Raw genomic sequence first — 14918 nt, forward strand, 5'->3', positions numbered from 1 at the left:
CGCGAAACAAGTGCAAGTTTGCTCAAATAATTGTAGGCAAGGACTTACGGAGGCTGTGTGCTTTCCCAGGGATATTTTAGGTCAAACAAGCCATTATCCTTACCCTCCCCACGGCCCCTCTGCGCTGCACCGACCCCGAGCTCTTTGCACCATTAGCACGGGCAACACAACGAGCACCCCGAGCTCCAGCGGAACAGCAACAACACAGACCACAGCAGCCCATTAATTTTAAAGAATTTTAATACAAACTTAATATAAACTATTTCAGTCCCTCTTAACATGTAAGACACTGACTCAAAATACTTTTATACCTTTTTTCAAGTATTGCACAATGTAGGTACAAAATTAATATTTACGATTACATTTTCTTCCATAATATATAGCAAAAATCTTTAAACTTTTAACAGAAAATACAATTTGTGTTTCTTTTGAAAAAAGCAAATATTTCGTACATTTTAATTCCACCACTAAGGAATATTCTGTACACAACTTTTTACTTTTTTTTTTTAGAATTGATGTCTTTAAGATGGATATCTTACAATTTCAGTAAAAAAAATACAACATGAAGCTGCTGCAGCTGTCACAGATCACTGTAGTAAAAAGATATAAATGCAATACCATGTTGTAGAAACAATATATATACTCTGATATTTTACAAACTTTGTACTAAATTAAATTATACAATTAGAAAAAGACCAATAAACCCACCTATTAGTGCCAATTTTTTTAATATATCTATACATATATGTCTGCGTACATATATATACACACACATGAAAAAAATCAGCCACATCCTTGCTATATCTTAAATACTGTAAGAGGCCATATTTTGAGAGTATATTTTTGTAATGTACAGTCAGTATAAAATAATTTTGTGCTTGGTTGGCAAATGAAAAAAATGATGCATGTTGTATTTATCTAACCAAGCTTGAACGTATTCATACTACAAGCCTTAAAAAAAATCTCAAGAGGTGGAAAAAAAGATACACCCTTGGGTACGTGCATTTTTTAACTTGTACAATAGTATTTACTTGTATTTCACTTCTGTTTTATTTTTAGTTAGCCATAACTGGCTGGAATTGCTGGTTAGAATACTGCATGTTGTTTAAACTAAAATTCAAGCCATCCACAAAAGATTTCTCATTTAGACCTCCATAGGCTGCGAACATATCAAAGGCATTACTGTACTGGAGAGGACTGAGGTTTAGGGGGCTGTCACCAGGGAAGATGCTACTGGTGCTACCTTGACCCTGCATGTTGGGGAAAATGAACTCCTTCGCATTAGGAGACAGGGCAGAAGTCTTCTGCTGCTGCTGTTGCTGCTGCGGCTGCTGGCTGCCTAAGCCAAGCCCGTAGAGAGAGTGCATGGAGGAGGAGAGGGCTTTCTGCTTCAACAGCTCATTGACATTCAAGCCAAGGTTGGTGGGAGAAGTGCGGGCGACCTTGTTGCTACGGCCGCTATTCTTCATTTTGGTCGAGCCAAACTTGGTGGCAGCAAATGTGGCAGTGGTGAAGGTTAAAGGCTGAGTGGAGCGGGGCATGAAAGTCGGGCTGACAGCAGCAGAGTGGCCAAAGGGAGGAGAAGGAGAACTAGACACTGAAGATGCTGGGTCACTAATTGGCATGAACACCTGGGCCTCTGGGTTAAAGCTGTTCTTGATTTCCTTATCCAACTCACATCCATTTTCATTATCATCCACATAAAGCACTTTCACTGGTCCCTTTTCACCGATTTGGTATGAAACCTCAAATGGGTCGATCCAAACACTAAGATCCTGAGGCAAGTTGCCGCGAACATCATCAATGTCCAAACCACTCTCTTTGGATGCTTGTTCTATCACCGGGTCCACTTTCTCCCCTATATGTATACATCTAAACCCTGATCCTTTGTATGGCTTTTCCGGATACCAGTGCCCTTCATACTTCTTCTTAAGAAGTCTTTCAAGCTCTTCACCAAAAATGTTGACACGTCGTCTGGGAAGCTTATTGTACAAATATGAAATAATAAAATTGAGTGCTACTTGGATTTCAAGCTGCATAGCTGCTATGCCACAAGGTTATAAGTCTGTTTCAAAACCCGAAGAAGAAAGTGTTCAAGATGCCACGGGGAAACAGAATTTCCTTCAAAGTGCTGATTCTAGTTGATTATTATCCTTCACCTTGAGTGCTCTTGTTCCTTTAAGAAAAAAACAAAAGCAAACACATCCAAATAAGGAAAGCGTAAGATCAAGCTCCAAGGCCTATTCGTTCAGCTTCACCTTCTGCATAAAGCAGGTAACTTTTCACGTAAAAACGCACAAATTGGTTATGTTCATGCCTGCGGAAGGTGAGGATGTCAACAACATTCAGTATGACTTACAAACAATACTGCAGAAGATGCACCAGGCATGTGTTTACATATACAGCATGGGGCATTTCAGAAATCACATGAGCTTGCTGTTTAGTTATTCACAAAGCAGCACGGATAATTTTTAAGACATCACAGAACTGCCAGGCCTGTCGAGGGTTCAATTACCAACCCGTATTTGGATGATTTATAGTACTCAGCTGCAAAATTTAGCATCAGACTACTGGTTTAGCTTGAAAGGTCTTTGTCCAAGAGTCATTTATCATTTTAAAGTTTGCAAACATATTGGTTGCACCACAAGCTACAGAATTATAAAAATGTTAACAGTTGCTTTAGAAGGTTTCACACAAATAACTAAAATTATGCAACGTTTATTTTAAGTCCAAGCAAGTCATCCGCATAAACGGTGCGCTGGCAAAATTATGCTAACTGAAGAGAAAATGTCCGCTGTACATATACAGCAATTCTTCCTCAGAATAGCTAAAATGATAATGCAGCCAATGCATACAAAATACATCCATGTATCTTCTGTCCTAAGGGTGGCAACGGCTGTGACATTATTGCAATATAAAAAGCACAATTTTTTCCCTTTCTACAAATTATTCTGTATTATCAGATGTAACGTATTAATGTATGTAAAATTCATATATTGCATTATCTATAGCCCACATTTTAAAAAGTTTCTAAAGCCAAGAAGGCTTTTGATAGCCTCAAAAACAACTGCTTTTCTCCTTCTGCATGACTCCATTTTATATTGAATATAAAATATGGTTGCCACTCCTTCACAAAGGACAAAAGAGGAATTAGCTATCTAAAGTTACAGAAGGGGCAAAAATCAAGCATTAGCACATATACTGCTAATAGAAATCCTGCAGTTCCTTAGCACAAAGGTACTCATCCACAGGAGACACCTTTGCTCAAAAAGTTCCAGTTCAGCAAAACATATATATTTTTTTTGCTTGAGATAAACACCCAACAGAATTTAAATTAACAGTGTGCTTTCCTGCACTGCATCACTAGGAACAAAATTCAGCGTAGCTGTCACTGAAGATTAGAGAAATCAAAGTCGATATCGAAATCCTTTAGCAATGTGAATACAATGCGTTTTTATTTCTTGCTCCAAATAATCTCCTTTTAAAGTCTCGAACCCTATTTCCGAGCCACCCATGTTCTCCCCAACATGGTATGGGAATAGTTTGAAAGCCTGTACGATAAGGCGACCTTTAAACGTTTGCTGGATCAGCACTGGGTGGGGATAAGGAAAAGATCAAGGGCAAACAGAAGATATTTACAAAAGGGACACAATCAGTACAGAAAAGCTGATTGGGTGCTTAAAATGGGCATTTAAAAATGATATATTAATCCATCTGGTTTGTTTCCCTTCCTCCATGTCCTTTAGGAATGAAATGATCCTTTCAAGGCAGACGCTATAAATTTTTCTACGCCCCACGGTACAAGCAGCTGATCAAACAAATCAGCCTGATAATTTCAAACTACTTTTTTTTTTGAAAAGGACAATATTTTCCGGGGATCCGAGCCCACTAATCGCCCCAGCAGCAGAGCCCCGGGTTAAAGCAGGAGCCTTAAGCGGTGTGGGAGTTACATAACCCGGCAGTCGGGTCTCATTAGATTTCTGCTCACAGCCCTGGGAGCTCCGGCAACAGCAGGAGGAGGAGGAAGAGCATTTTGTGAGCCCGTAAGAAAAAAAATAAAGAGTAAAGGGAGCTGGCTGGAAGAAGGGGATCGGCCAGGCCCCTGTCCCCAGCACACAGGCCGGCACCACCCGCCGGGCCGGGGCAGGGTTGCGGGGACGGCTGCCCGGGGAGGCCCAGCGCAGGCAGCGGCGATTACTCAGCCGGCAACGCTCACCCTTCCCAACCCGACCGCGTCCAGGGAGCGCCCCGGGAGGGACCGTCTCACAGCCCGGCTCCCCGGGCCGTGCCCGCTCCCCCAACCCCCTTCTTCCCATCGGCTCCTGTGCCGCTCGCCCCGGCCCTTCCCCTCCCCGCGGGGCCGTGCCCGCCTCAGTCCCCGTCACCGTGGGGTCGTGACCGCCTCGGCTCCCCGGCCCGTCCGCCTCACATACTCGGCCTGAGGGGCCGGGCGGTGCCCACCTCGGGCCCCCCGTCGCGGCGGCCGCGCCCACCTCAGAGGCCGGGCGGTGGCTGCCCCAGCCCCTCGTTCGCCTCACGACCGAGGCCGGGCGGTGGCTGCCTCAGGCCCCGCCGCAGCGTCTGCCTTCGGCCCGGGCCCCCCCAGCGCACACCGCCGCGTCGGGCCGGGCCGGGCCGTCCCCCCGCCCTCAGCGAGCGGTACTCACCCGGGTGGGTGTGCGGGGGGTAGTGCAAACAATCCCGGCGGGGGTGTGAGTGCGGTGGGGGGGGTGCGGCTCAGCACCCGTCCCCCATCTCCGAGAGCCGGCTCCCTCGGCGAGGATGGGAGGGGAAAGGAAAGAAAGAAGAAAAAAAAAAAAGGGAGGGGGAAGGGTTGGAAAAAAAAAGGGGGGGGAGGGAAAGGGGGGAGGGCTGCGCTGCTCACACCCCCACAACGGGCACACTCGGCCACGGCAGCTGGGCTCCTTCTGCTACTGCCGCTCCGCCCGGCGCGCCCCTATATATCGCCTCCCTCGCCCCGCCCCTGCGCGTGCGCCCCGCCCGGCCACGCCCACCAACCCCGCCCTCCCACTGGCTAGCGTTCGGCTTGGCCACGCCCAACATCCGCCAAGCCCCGCCCTCCCCGCGCAGTGCCCTGTGCTGCGTCCCCTTCGCCCAGCGCGGCGTGGAGGGGCCGCTCTCTGACGTCAGCTCGCTCCGCGCCTCACAACACCGTTGCGTCACTGCTGACGTCAAACCCTGCCCTCGCGCCCCTCGTCTCCGCAGGGGAGCGGGGGGGCCGGGGCTGAACTACATCTCCCATGACCGCCACTGCGGTCTGGGGGGCGGGCGGCAACGGCGCGGGGGGAACACGGGAGCGGCGACCGCAGCTACGCACGGCTGGGCGAGCAGCGAGAGATCAGGCGAGGGGCCAGGCGCCCTTCCCCCGGCACTGGCGGGGCCGACTGGTGGGACCGACTGGTGCGGCCTTCTGGCCAGCGAGGCCCCGCGGCGGCTGCACCGTCCGCCCTGACGCGAGGGGACAGAGAGCTGCACCCCAACCCGCCCGCTTCCCCCGCCGCGGCTAAAAATACTCCCCCCAGGTAGCAACGCTGACCGATTGGCTGGCTGCCCGCCCTGCTAGCCGCCTGATTGGTCACTCGGTGTCGAGGAGGAAGACGTCAAACCCCAGTTTTTTTGGGGGGGAAAAAAAGTCACCGGGGGCAGCGGGGAGGGGGTGGCGGAGCCGCCGCTTCGGCGGGACCCGGCATGGGGAGACGCGGGGCGGGGTGAGGGGGGAAACCCCGGCGGGTCCCTCGCCCAGAGCCGTCGGGAAGAGCCCTGGGGGCTCCGAAATATCCCTCGCGGGTATTAATTAGTGCTGGGGTTGCTATCGTTCGTTTCAAACCGGTGGCCAGGGCTGCGATTTGGAGGACAAACTGCAGAGGATTTTTTCCTCTCTCTTTTTTTTTTTTTTCTTTTCCCCTCCTCCTCTTGCTCCTGTGTTTGTATAATAATAAAGCATTTTGGCATAAACGCTGCATGGGCCCCAGGAGTGATTTGGAAATGCCAGTCAGAAAAATAAATGCCAGGGCTTTAACCCTTTGTTAATCAGAACATGTACGAGACTCTTGTGGGAGGCAGGAGCCTGAAAACCGAAATGCTAAAATAGCAAGGGTGGTATTGGGGATTTTCCATAGCTGAAAATTTCTGTCAGAAGGCCTAATTCATCGTAAAAAGCACAGTTTTTATTCCGATGCATCGATGCTGATGCTACGAGGATTGTGCTATTGCGAAAAGCTTGAAAATCTCAATTCAGACTCAAAATAGTTACTTTTTTTTTTTCTTTTTTTAACGATAAAAGGTTGCATGGGCCTTCACTGAAAATTAGGTCATATGTTATCACTGTGCAGCCCAAACTGAAAGCTAAAGCTCAAAGGTGATAACATAATAAGCATTGGCAACTGGGAGACGAGTGGGAATTGCTGTAGCCAAGCTGGGAATCCAAATGAGAGTCTTGGGTTTTTTTTTTTGAACAAGTTGCCGTTACTTTTCCTTTGGAAACTTAAAGAGATAATGTGAAGTCGCTACTGAAACAGATAAAGCGAAAAGACAAATAAAGGGTTTTTATAAAAGAAAAATGGAGATTTAGAAACCTCTGTGGTACAACAAACGCTGAACAAATGGGGCAGCGAACAGCTCGAGGTGTTGCTGAGCTCCATCCTGCCCTGACCGAGGGATCAGCAGCACAAGGTTTCCCTTTAAAGTGGGAAAAAACTGCACAAGTCCCCGAGATCAAGGTTTTCAGGTGAGATTTCATAAGGAGCTTCGCAAACCGAGTAACTGCGCTGCTGAGTCGCTAAAAAAAAAAGGTTGTAAAAGCAGAGACTTTCTTTCAAATGGATTTAACGCTACATGAGGAGCATTAGGAACTGAATTAAACATACAGAGCTAATACATTTATAATCAAGGCAGCTGTGGGATCCTTTAAAGCTGTAAAAACGGCGATGTACTTTTCTGTGGCTTATGTAAAGGAAGCTTCTAAGGCAATCAATGCTAAAACTGCGTGCAATTGAACAAATCCGATGTTAAATGCTAAGGAGAGGTGATTGCCCTTAGAATAACCTCTTCAGGTCAGCAAGAATCGAGCCGGTTCTTGGTGGTCCGATGAAAGTTTCAATTTCTCTTCATTTGTCTGGAAAAAAAAAGCTGCTTTTCAATTGCAGTGATCATTATGTCATCCACATGTAACACATCAGAAGTAGGTGGCCAAACTGTAGTAATGTGAAATTATTAGCATGTAAAACAAGAGTCTAATCCAGGATCGCTTGTATTCTTAAAACCTCAACTGGCTTTTTGATCTGCTAAGAGGTCAGAATAGGGCCTGCAGGATTTTTCAGTCCTTATGATTAATACACAGCAATAACAAAATGTCTACTTCTCCCTGCCAGAAAAATCTTTAAAAATGCAATCAATAGAAAATAACAACTCCAGCAGCAAAATTTTACTCATGTTGCCAATTCTTTCCACTGAAAGATTCGTCTTAAAAGAAAAGAAAAAATATATATATTGTCATCATTCCTGACAAACCTTGACAATTTTTCTCCTCAGCAGAGCAGATCAAGGGACGCATTTCAGAGCGTGGCAGGGAGGCAGGAGGGAGATTAGAAGGAAAATGACTTTCTTAATCTATATTAAATGAGAAGGGTTTTGATCTTATCGCGTCTCCATGGCCATATCCTGCGACGGTGCCCGGCGAGATGTGTGGTCTGATCTCCAGAGCCAACATCTCTGCCTTGTCCAAGACCTACAGCTCCACAAGAACCTTGGCTCCACAAAAGAACGTTCTTTTTTCTACTAAAGCAATGGAAATTTGGTCCCTAAAACAATTAAGAACAGCGCTCTTAAAAAATCTCGATCGGTCTTATTTATTGATCAATACAATATCTAAGACCAAAATATGGTCTATTCATCTTAAAAGTTGTTTAAAGGGATTAAAAAAATCTAAGAACATTTTTACCAATCTATGTCAACATGGACAAGAATTGAAGAGCAGTGGAAAGCAAGGCTCAGGATTTCCACCACCCATCTTTGTTCCTTTCACCTCTGCTGAATGAACGTTGCTGTTCCTTACAGAATATATAAGATTTATCCTGAGAGTGGACATAAAGCTTTGCAATGTACATTCCCTAATATAGTACAGTCTCTTTTTTAAATATTTTGCTATTTAGGAGCACAATTCTCCTTTTAGCACGGGAGCCTAGGCTTTGATGTCAAAAAAACCAGGAGGCTTTTCCCATTGTGTTCATCCTTCTCTAGCCCGATTTTATCCATTTGCTGATTTTAACGCGTGTTCCTTTTCCCCATCCTCAATTAGTGTGAGCAACCAAGCCTGGCTGCTCTCCAGCATAGATCTTAACAATGATTTTGAAATGCAGTGTAGATTCTCTTACGTTTCACTCTACCAGCTTAAGCAGTGATTTTTCTATAAATTCAGATTATGGAGGGTGTAGCTGTTGCAGCTTCAGGACCTCTCTGACCACAAGGATTTTTTAGATGGGAACCACAAAATTATCTTGTATGCAATGTTGTTTTGATGGCAAAAATTACCTTGAAAAAGGTGAAATGATGTTTTTTGTCCTGAAGCTGATATGAGGCAGAATCTGTTCTTGAAGAGGAGCCTGATAAGTGACATTTTGAGAATGGGGTACGGATCCCCAGAAGGGCAGCTAAAAAGAATGAAATTAAGAGTAAGGAAGCTAAATAAAAATGCTGAGAAAAAGAACGGTCACAGGTAGACAGATGCTGTACAAGGGGGGTGAGGAGGAAGAAAGTGGGGAATATTTCATGAGTATCAGAATTTTCTATGGCTATGAATAAATGGGCCGAAGAAGAAGGAAGGAAGATTGATTTGATACCTTAGAGAGGTTGACCTTTGAGGAAAGTTTGATTAAAATCCAATATAATTTTTTCCTCAAGCTCACCTTTGCGCTGGGATTCTGCCAGTTTAATGTCAGTTCTGCAGTATCTGCTAATAGCCAAAATGATGAGGATTCACAAACAGTTTTAAAGAGACACAAAGCTGCTTTTTGAACTGTAGGGATCACTCACCTTAATTATTTTATGGTGATCAAAAATTGAAGATAAAGGTCTGATCTTTTGCCCTCACAATTTATGATAGAAAAGGTAGCTTGAAAAGTTTCATTAAGAACTTACTTAAGAGTTGTGTGTACTTGGCATTTGCCAAGAAGACAGGTTGATCTGTTTCATGAGGGGGGAAATCCAGGAGAACTGCTTAATCTTTTTCCTGAGAGACACTGAATGAGAACAAAGGGATACTAAATGGGAAAAAGAAAGTGAGTGTGAGGAGATAACTTTCATTCAGTCTCTTTAAACTGAAAGAAGGAGCAATGGAAGATATTTGCTTGCCAAAAATACACAATAAACACAGAAATTCTGCTGATTTTTTTGACATTCTGATTATCTTGAGTAAAGGAAAAACAAATATCATCTGAGAATGAGCAGAGGGCTCCCTTTGGAATAAATGGAAACTCAACTTTATTTAGGCAAAGATCCAGCAGATACTTCTTATTCCTAACCATGATGTCCTCTAAACCACAGCTCTGAATCTGCACTCTTTGGCATTCCTAGCAATGGGGTTTTTTTGACTTAGGAAGGACCAGATGAACCTGTAACTATTTTCTAGTCTTTCAGGAAAACAAGGTAGACACGTATCTGGAATGGGAAGAAGGAAGGACGTTTCCCAGATTGCCAATTTATCATGAAGAAACAACTGGAAGATGCCTCAATTTTTGCAATAAAATCCACAACAAAATGAAATGTTGACATCCCTAGATGATCTTGCCTGGTTCTTGACTAAGGATTTAGAGCAGCCAAGAACAACACAGCTCAGTGAGAAACCATCCATATTTTAGGCTCTCGGGTGGAAAGCAGTCGGGTTTTCTGGAGCACGTGGCCCTTGCCTGGGTTTCTGATGCCTTTGTGCAATCCTGTTCCTATCAATAACCGTGTGTTGTGCAGAGCCCAGTACTTTGTCAGGACTTTGAGAGTCTAGTTAGTGGCTACTAAATGACACACAGAATATTCCGTTTAGGAAAGCCAAAGGTTGCAGGTACTGCGTCTGAGAGCATTAATTTGAGAAGCGCCAGGTTAACCTACTGCGCTCTCAAGCTGTGACAATTTGAATGATGGCGACTTCAAAGTAGAATGAGTTCAAATGTCAGTGTATTGATGAATACAGGCTGAAAATAATTCTCATGAGAGGAAGATCATTGAAAACTATCTTCATATTAATAAAAAATAACGAGGGCGCTTCTTTTCGAATGAACAGAAGCCTGGTGACTCTGTATTTGTGCAGACACCAAGAGCGAGTTGAGTGGAAAGATGCCAGTTTGTGGCAGCTGAAGGTCTGACCCGGAATCTTTAAGGGTATTATCCACGGCAAAAAAAAGAAGCCAATGGAAATTTCTCTTTGCGTTTGCTGCGCTCCAGGTCTGGCCCTTATTCAACTCTTATTAAAGTCCATTGAGTCACGGCGACAGGAATAATGGAGGGGAATGCGGATTCAAGCTGTGTGTTTGCTCCTGAGACACACAAAGTAGATTTTAACACAGTTTGTGCACCCTGGTTTTAAGCAGCTCCTGTAAGGAGCAGTTCATGGAAGACTGAATCTGTCACTGGCATTGAAACCATCATTCAGTTTAAATCGTTGATTCAAAGCGTGGTAAATCACACATTTCCTCTGCACTTCTGATTCCTAAAGGTATAATTGCTCCAAAATAATATAATATGTGCCTTACAAGATTAAGCAAAGGGTCAGATTAGTATAATATCTTCCCTGAACTGATGGCAAAAAGCTGTGTAAACCTGGGGCCACAACTTGAGGTCCCCCAGGATGGGACTCTTGGGGCTTTATCTGCCAATAAAGCAGCGGCAGGGGGAGAACACGGATTCTGCTGTTTCGCCGGTCACAGGTGTTTGCCATGTGATGGCCACACTCAGCAATCCCCACATACCTACATATATATAACCCACTACCTACATATCTATATAACCCACTTCATTATAACCAAATGTTTTTCCTTGAATACACAAACCAGCAGGAGCTATTATCTCATATGCTATTATTAATGTGCAAGGCTCGAGACCGTATTTGCTCACAGCGGTGGATCTGTCTGCTCTCAAGAGTCGCCATAACTAACAACTTCAGAAAAAGGGATAAAACAGCCGTGTTGCACAACCACATCGGGTTTGGCAATGGGAAGGAAGGAGAGATTTTCTTCTTGATCCCACATGATGATTGGCTTATATGCTGGAAAATGAGCACTCGGAGCGACATACTTTTTATTGTAGCTAATGTAACTCGGTTTTGTGAAGAAGGTGATTCTGCTGCATGACCATATTATCTAAATTGCTTTGTCGCCAACGCATAGAAAACTGAATATAAAATTGCCTGAACATAATTGAGTGCTGACTCACCCTCGATTAGAGTAAATGGTGCAGCGTTCCAGGGAGTCTTGGAGCTTTCTATAGTCTCACACTCCGATGTGAAATCTTCTGATTGATTTTTCTCCCCTCCAAGCAAACTTACGGTCCGTGCTCCGATTTGAGGCTAGATGCTGCGAATCCAGCTGCTGTCACAAGACATCTTCCCCCTGCTTCGTTATCTTGATCAATTTTCTGCTGAAACCCTCATCTTTCATCCTGGCTGGCGCAGTTGCCTCCCTTGTGATTATTCCAATTCCCGGCTCTCCGGATCCGTAGCCGCTCTCCAAGCTCCATCTCAAACACTTTAGTTTCTAAGGCTACATAGTTGCGAATGTTTTCTCACCAAATGCTTTTCCATAAATTCTCACAATTTCACTTCAGTCAAATCCGAGGCTGCATCGTTTTACATACATGGCACTGTTCATAGCAGACTCTTTTAATAAAAGCGCCTTCAAACACGAGCAGGCAAACACAGCCCCAAGTATCGTAAGTGGAAGTGTTTTGTTTTGGTTTTTTCTTGAAAATGGCTTCATATCACAAAGCTCCATTTGGAGATGTAACTGGAAACAGAACAATTTTCATTTTTTCAAATGGAGTGGAAGAAGGGCAATTTGAAGAAGCGATGCCAGAGACCTGAGGTGAACTGAGCCACAGATACTGGGCAGAGAGCTCAAATTTAGCTGACCGTGGCACTAAGACAAACCAGCACTTGTGCCTTTGGGTAATCTCAGTCCTGACTCTGTCACTCAGGTAGTAAAAAGAATCAGCGGAAGAAGGGCCATGACCTAAATAGTTGGGATAACTGCAATTATTTACCAGCAATCCCACCCACAGGGATTTGCAGAAGATGCCAACCCTGAGCTGGAGGATCTGGGAGCGGAGCCAGTCGTGGAAGTGGCAGAACTTGGTTTAGTTTCCAGCTAGCTCTGAACATCCCCCTTCTTCCTGAAGTATTGCATTAGTAGCTGCTGAAAATGGGGTAGGGAAGAGGCGAAAATGTGCTTCCTTTAGACGTAGGACTGGTTTCATATTAGGTAATAACTCAGAAATGAAGAGTAACTTCGTCACGCTCGTCAGGCTTCGCTCCTCCAGAAGCACTGGCCCAACTTTCTTCCTTACCAGGAATTATAACTTTTATTGTCTAGTAACAAATCACACCTGCCTTGCCTTAAAGAGGATAAATCTCATTTATCTCCAGCTACAAAGAGATAACAATGCAATTGGTCCTTCACACCAGGAGACTGCCTGTCTGTTACCTAGAAGTTCTCTTCCAAGTTGGATCGGCATCTCTTCCTTCCACAGAGCAAAGAGAAACTCGGTTGGAATGTGTTTCCAGAGACAAATGAACCTCCAAGATAAAAGAAAAGAAATTGATTGTAAAAACCCACCATAAATTTGGTACAGAGGAGTGAATGTGAAATTCAGAGCTGATCTAGAGCCAGGTTAGAATCCGTCCAGAGTGAAGGATCTGATCTCTTCTAGTTGATTTGCACAAACAATGTCCCTTTGCAAATTACAGGCACATTTAAAAGGCATAATGAAAGAAAAAGAGGAATCTTGAATGGTGAAGAAAGCAACACATTCTGAGTTAAAAAGGCTGAATCCTTCAAAGGTGGCAGCAAAATACATGAGCATACCCATGGCTTCCCCAGATGGGTTGGGGTTGTTTGCCATTCCCAGCCCAGGCTGCATTTGACCGATCTCACTTATATCACATGAAATATGTTTTCAAAGGGGGAAAAAACAGATATTCGAGCTCAATATTCCTATTTTGACACCAGCCAGTCCAAGTGACATCCAAACGGGGACAGCGGAAGTATTGATGTCCATGATTCAGTTGAATCAGGGGAGCACCTGGATGACAGGGAAGAGCAAGGCTCGAGGGAGGCACCAGGGGATCTGCGACACAGAGCAACGTGCCCGACATTGGCATCGCAAAAGTTGTGCGAGGGGCTCAAGCATTTAAACTTTTCATCTACAGTGACCAGGGGGTCGCTTGGCTGCATTTACAGTTTGGCTGCTGGGGGTAGCGTGGGCTGAGTGGGGAGGAAGGGAACCCTGGGATGAAAGGCTGAGCTCATTCTGCAGTGGAGATAAGAGCTCGGATAGAAATTCTTCAAAGGGATGTGACCAGGCAGGCTGTCACCGTGGGAGTCTCGGAGCAGGCAGTCAGTCCGCCCTTTAATAAATAGAAGACCATACAAGATGGTCAGGGAAGAGCACACTTCTTAAGCAAACTGGAGAATCAAGGCTGAAGCATCTCTTGTTGCTGATCCGCGAGGTGACGGAGGTTTCTGAAGGAGCGGTAGCACCCGCCTAATCAAACAGGAGCAACAGCGCTGATCCTGCCCCAAGGCTTATGCTCGAACCTAGAACTAATGAATGTAAAGGCACTGACAGAAAAAAGCTTCCACAGAATCCCTTTTCTAAGGGCTTTGATTTTACTGGAACGTGCACAGCAGTAAAATTCACATAGCCAACGGGAAAGCCACGTCCTGGCCTGACCCAGCCACGGGAAACAGCAAAACACAGGGACAGAGATTTGGGGTCACGTTTGGGGAGGATCTGTGATTCAGCATGACAGTTTACTAAATCTCCTCTAATTTGTCATGTAATGAGGGAGCAGGGCAAATACCTACAGCTCCAGGCTGCTGCTTCATTGCAAAAAGGTACAGCCCAGACAGTGACGAGCATCTAAAGAATAAATGACTCTCAATTAGGACAGTAGGTCAGAAAGAGCAAGATGATTCATATCCAGGACATACTCCATCCACAACAACACTCAGCAATTCTATAGAGCTTTACATCTTTGAATCACGCACAAACACCCTGTCCTTTCAATGGCAGTGGCAAGTAACAGGCAGTGAGGCTTGAAATGTGTGCTCGAGACCTGCTAATTCTTGGAATAATTGGGCTAAACTGGGAAGAAACGGCTTCCACTGTTCCTGCAGCAATAGGAAGGAATGAGACAGCTCTGTCCTGGTCACAGCTGCCATCACTGGTCTAGCAACCAGGGGACCTGGAGAGCCACACCCCAAAATTAATAAATGAGGTATCCAGAATTAACAGCCTCTTTTAGAGAACTGGCTGTACGCGGCTTTCCCAGGAGTCAGCAACAGGTCGTGCCAGACGGGGCTGAGAAGTGCCTGGCTCCCAGGTCAGCACCCTGACAATGCCGCCGCTCAGCTGTGCAAATCGTATTGTACTTGCTCGACTGTGAGTTGCTGGGCAGTGGGATGTAATTTTCCACGCTTGCAGTTGGCCCTGGCTTTTACCTTGACTTGCATTTGACAGTGCGAGCTCTGTCAACATTGCTTCACCTCTTGGAAAATAATAATGAAGAAGCCTGGGCGATAGGTGCGTATTACTACCCAATAATTCAATGATCTGCTTTAACCTGGTCACTCCAGTTTACTACTCTGCAACAAAATGTCTTTTCCAGATTTACCTGAAGACTGGAACATCAGAAA

At 45.2% G+C, this 14918-nt stretch overlaps 1 protein-coding gene across 1 annotated transcript; it reads right to left on the minus strand.

The window, feature by feature from the left end:
• Window positions 1-222: 222 nt before the first annotated feature.
• TOB1 (transducer of ERBB2, 1) lies at window positions 223-4941 on the minus strand. Its single transcript, XM_065852625.2, has 2 exons — window positions 4668-4941; window positions 223-2176 (listed from the first exon to the last, which is right to left on the minus strand). Exon 2 carries the CDS (start codon window positions 2037-2039, stop codon window positions 1056-1058), a length of 984 nt encoding a protein of 327 aa, XP_065708697.1. The 5' UTR covers window positions 2040-2176; window positions 4668-4941; the 3' UTR covers window positions 223-1055.
• Window positions 4942-14918: the final 9977 nt, after the last annotated feature.

Source organism: Patagioenas fasciata, chromosome 18 (assembly GCF_037038585.1).
Source record: "Patagioenas fasciata isolate bPatFas1 chromosome 18, bPatFas1.hap1, whole genome shotgun sequence".
Taxonomy (NCBI): Eukaryota; Metazoa; Chordata; class Aves; order Columbiformes; family Columbidae; genus Patagioenas; species Patagioenas fasciata.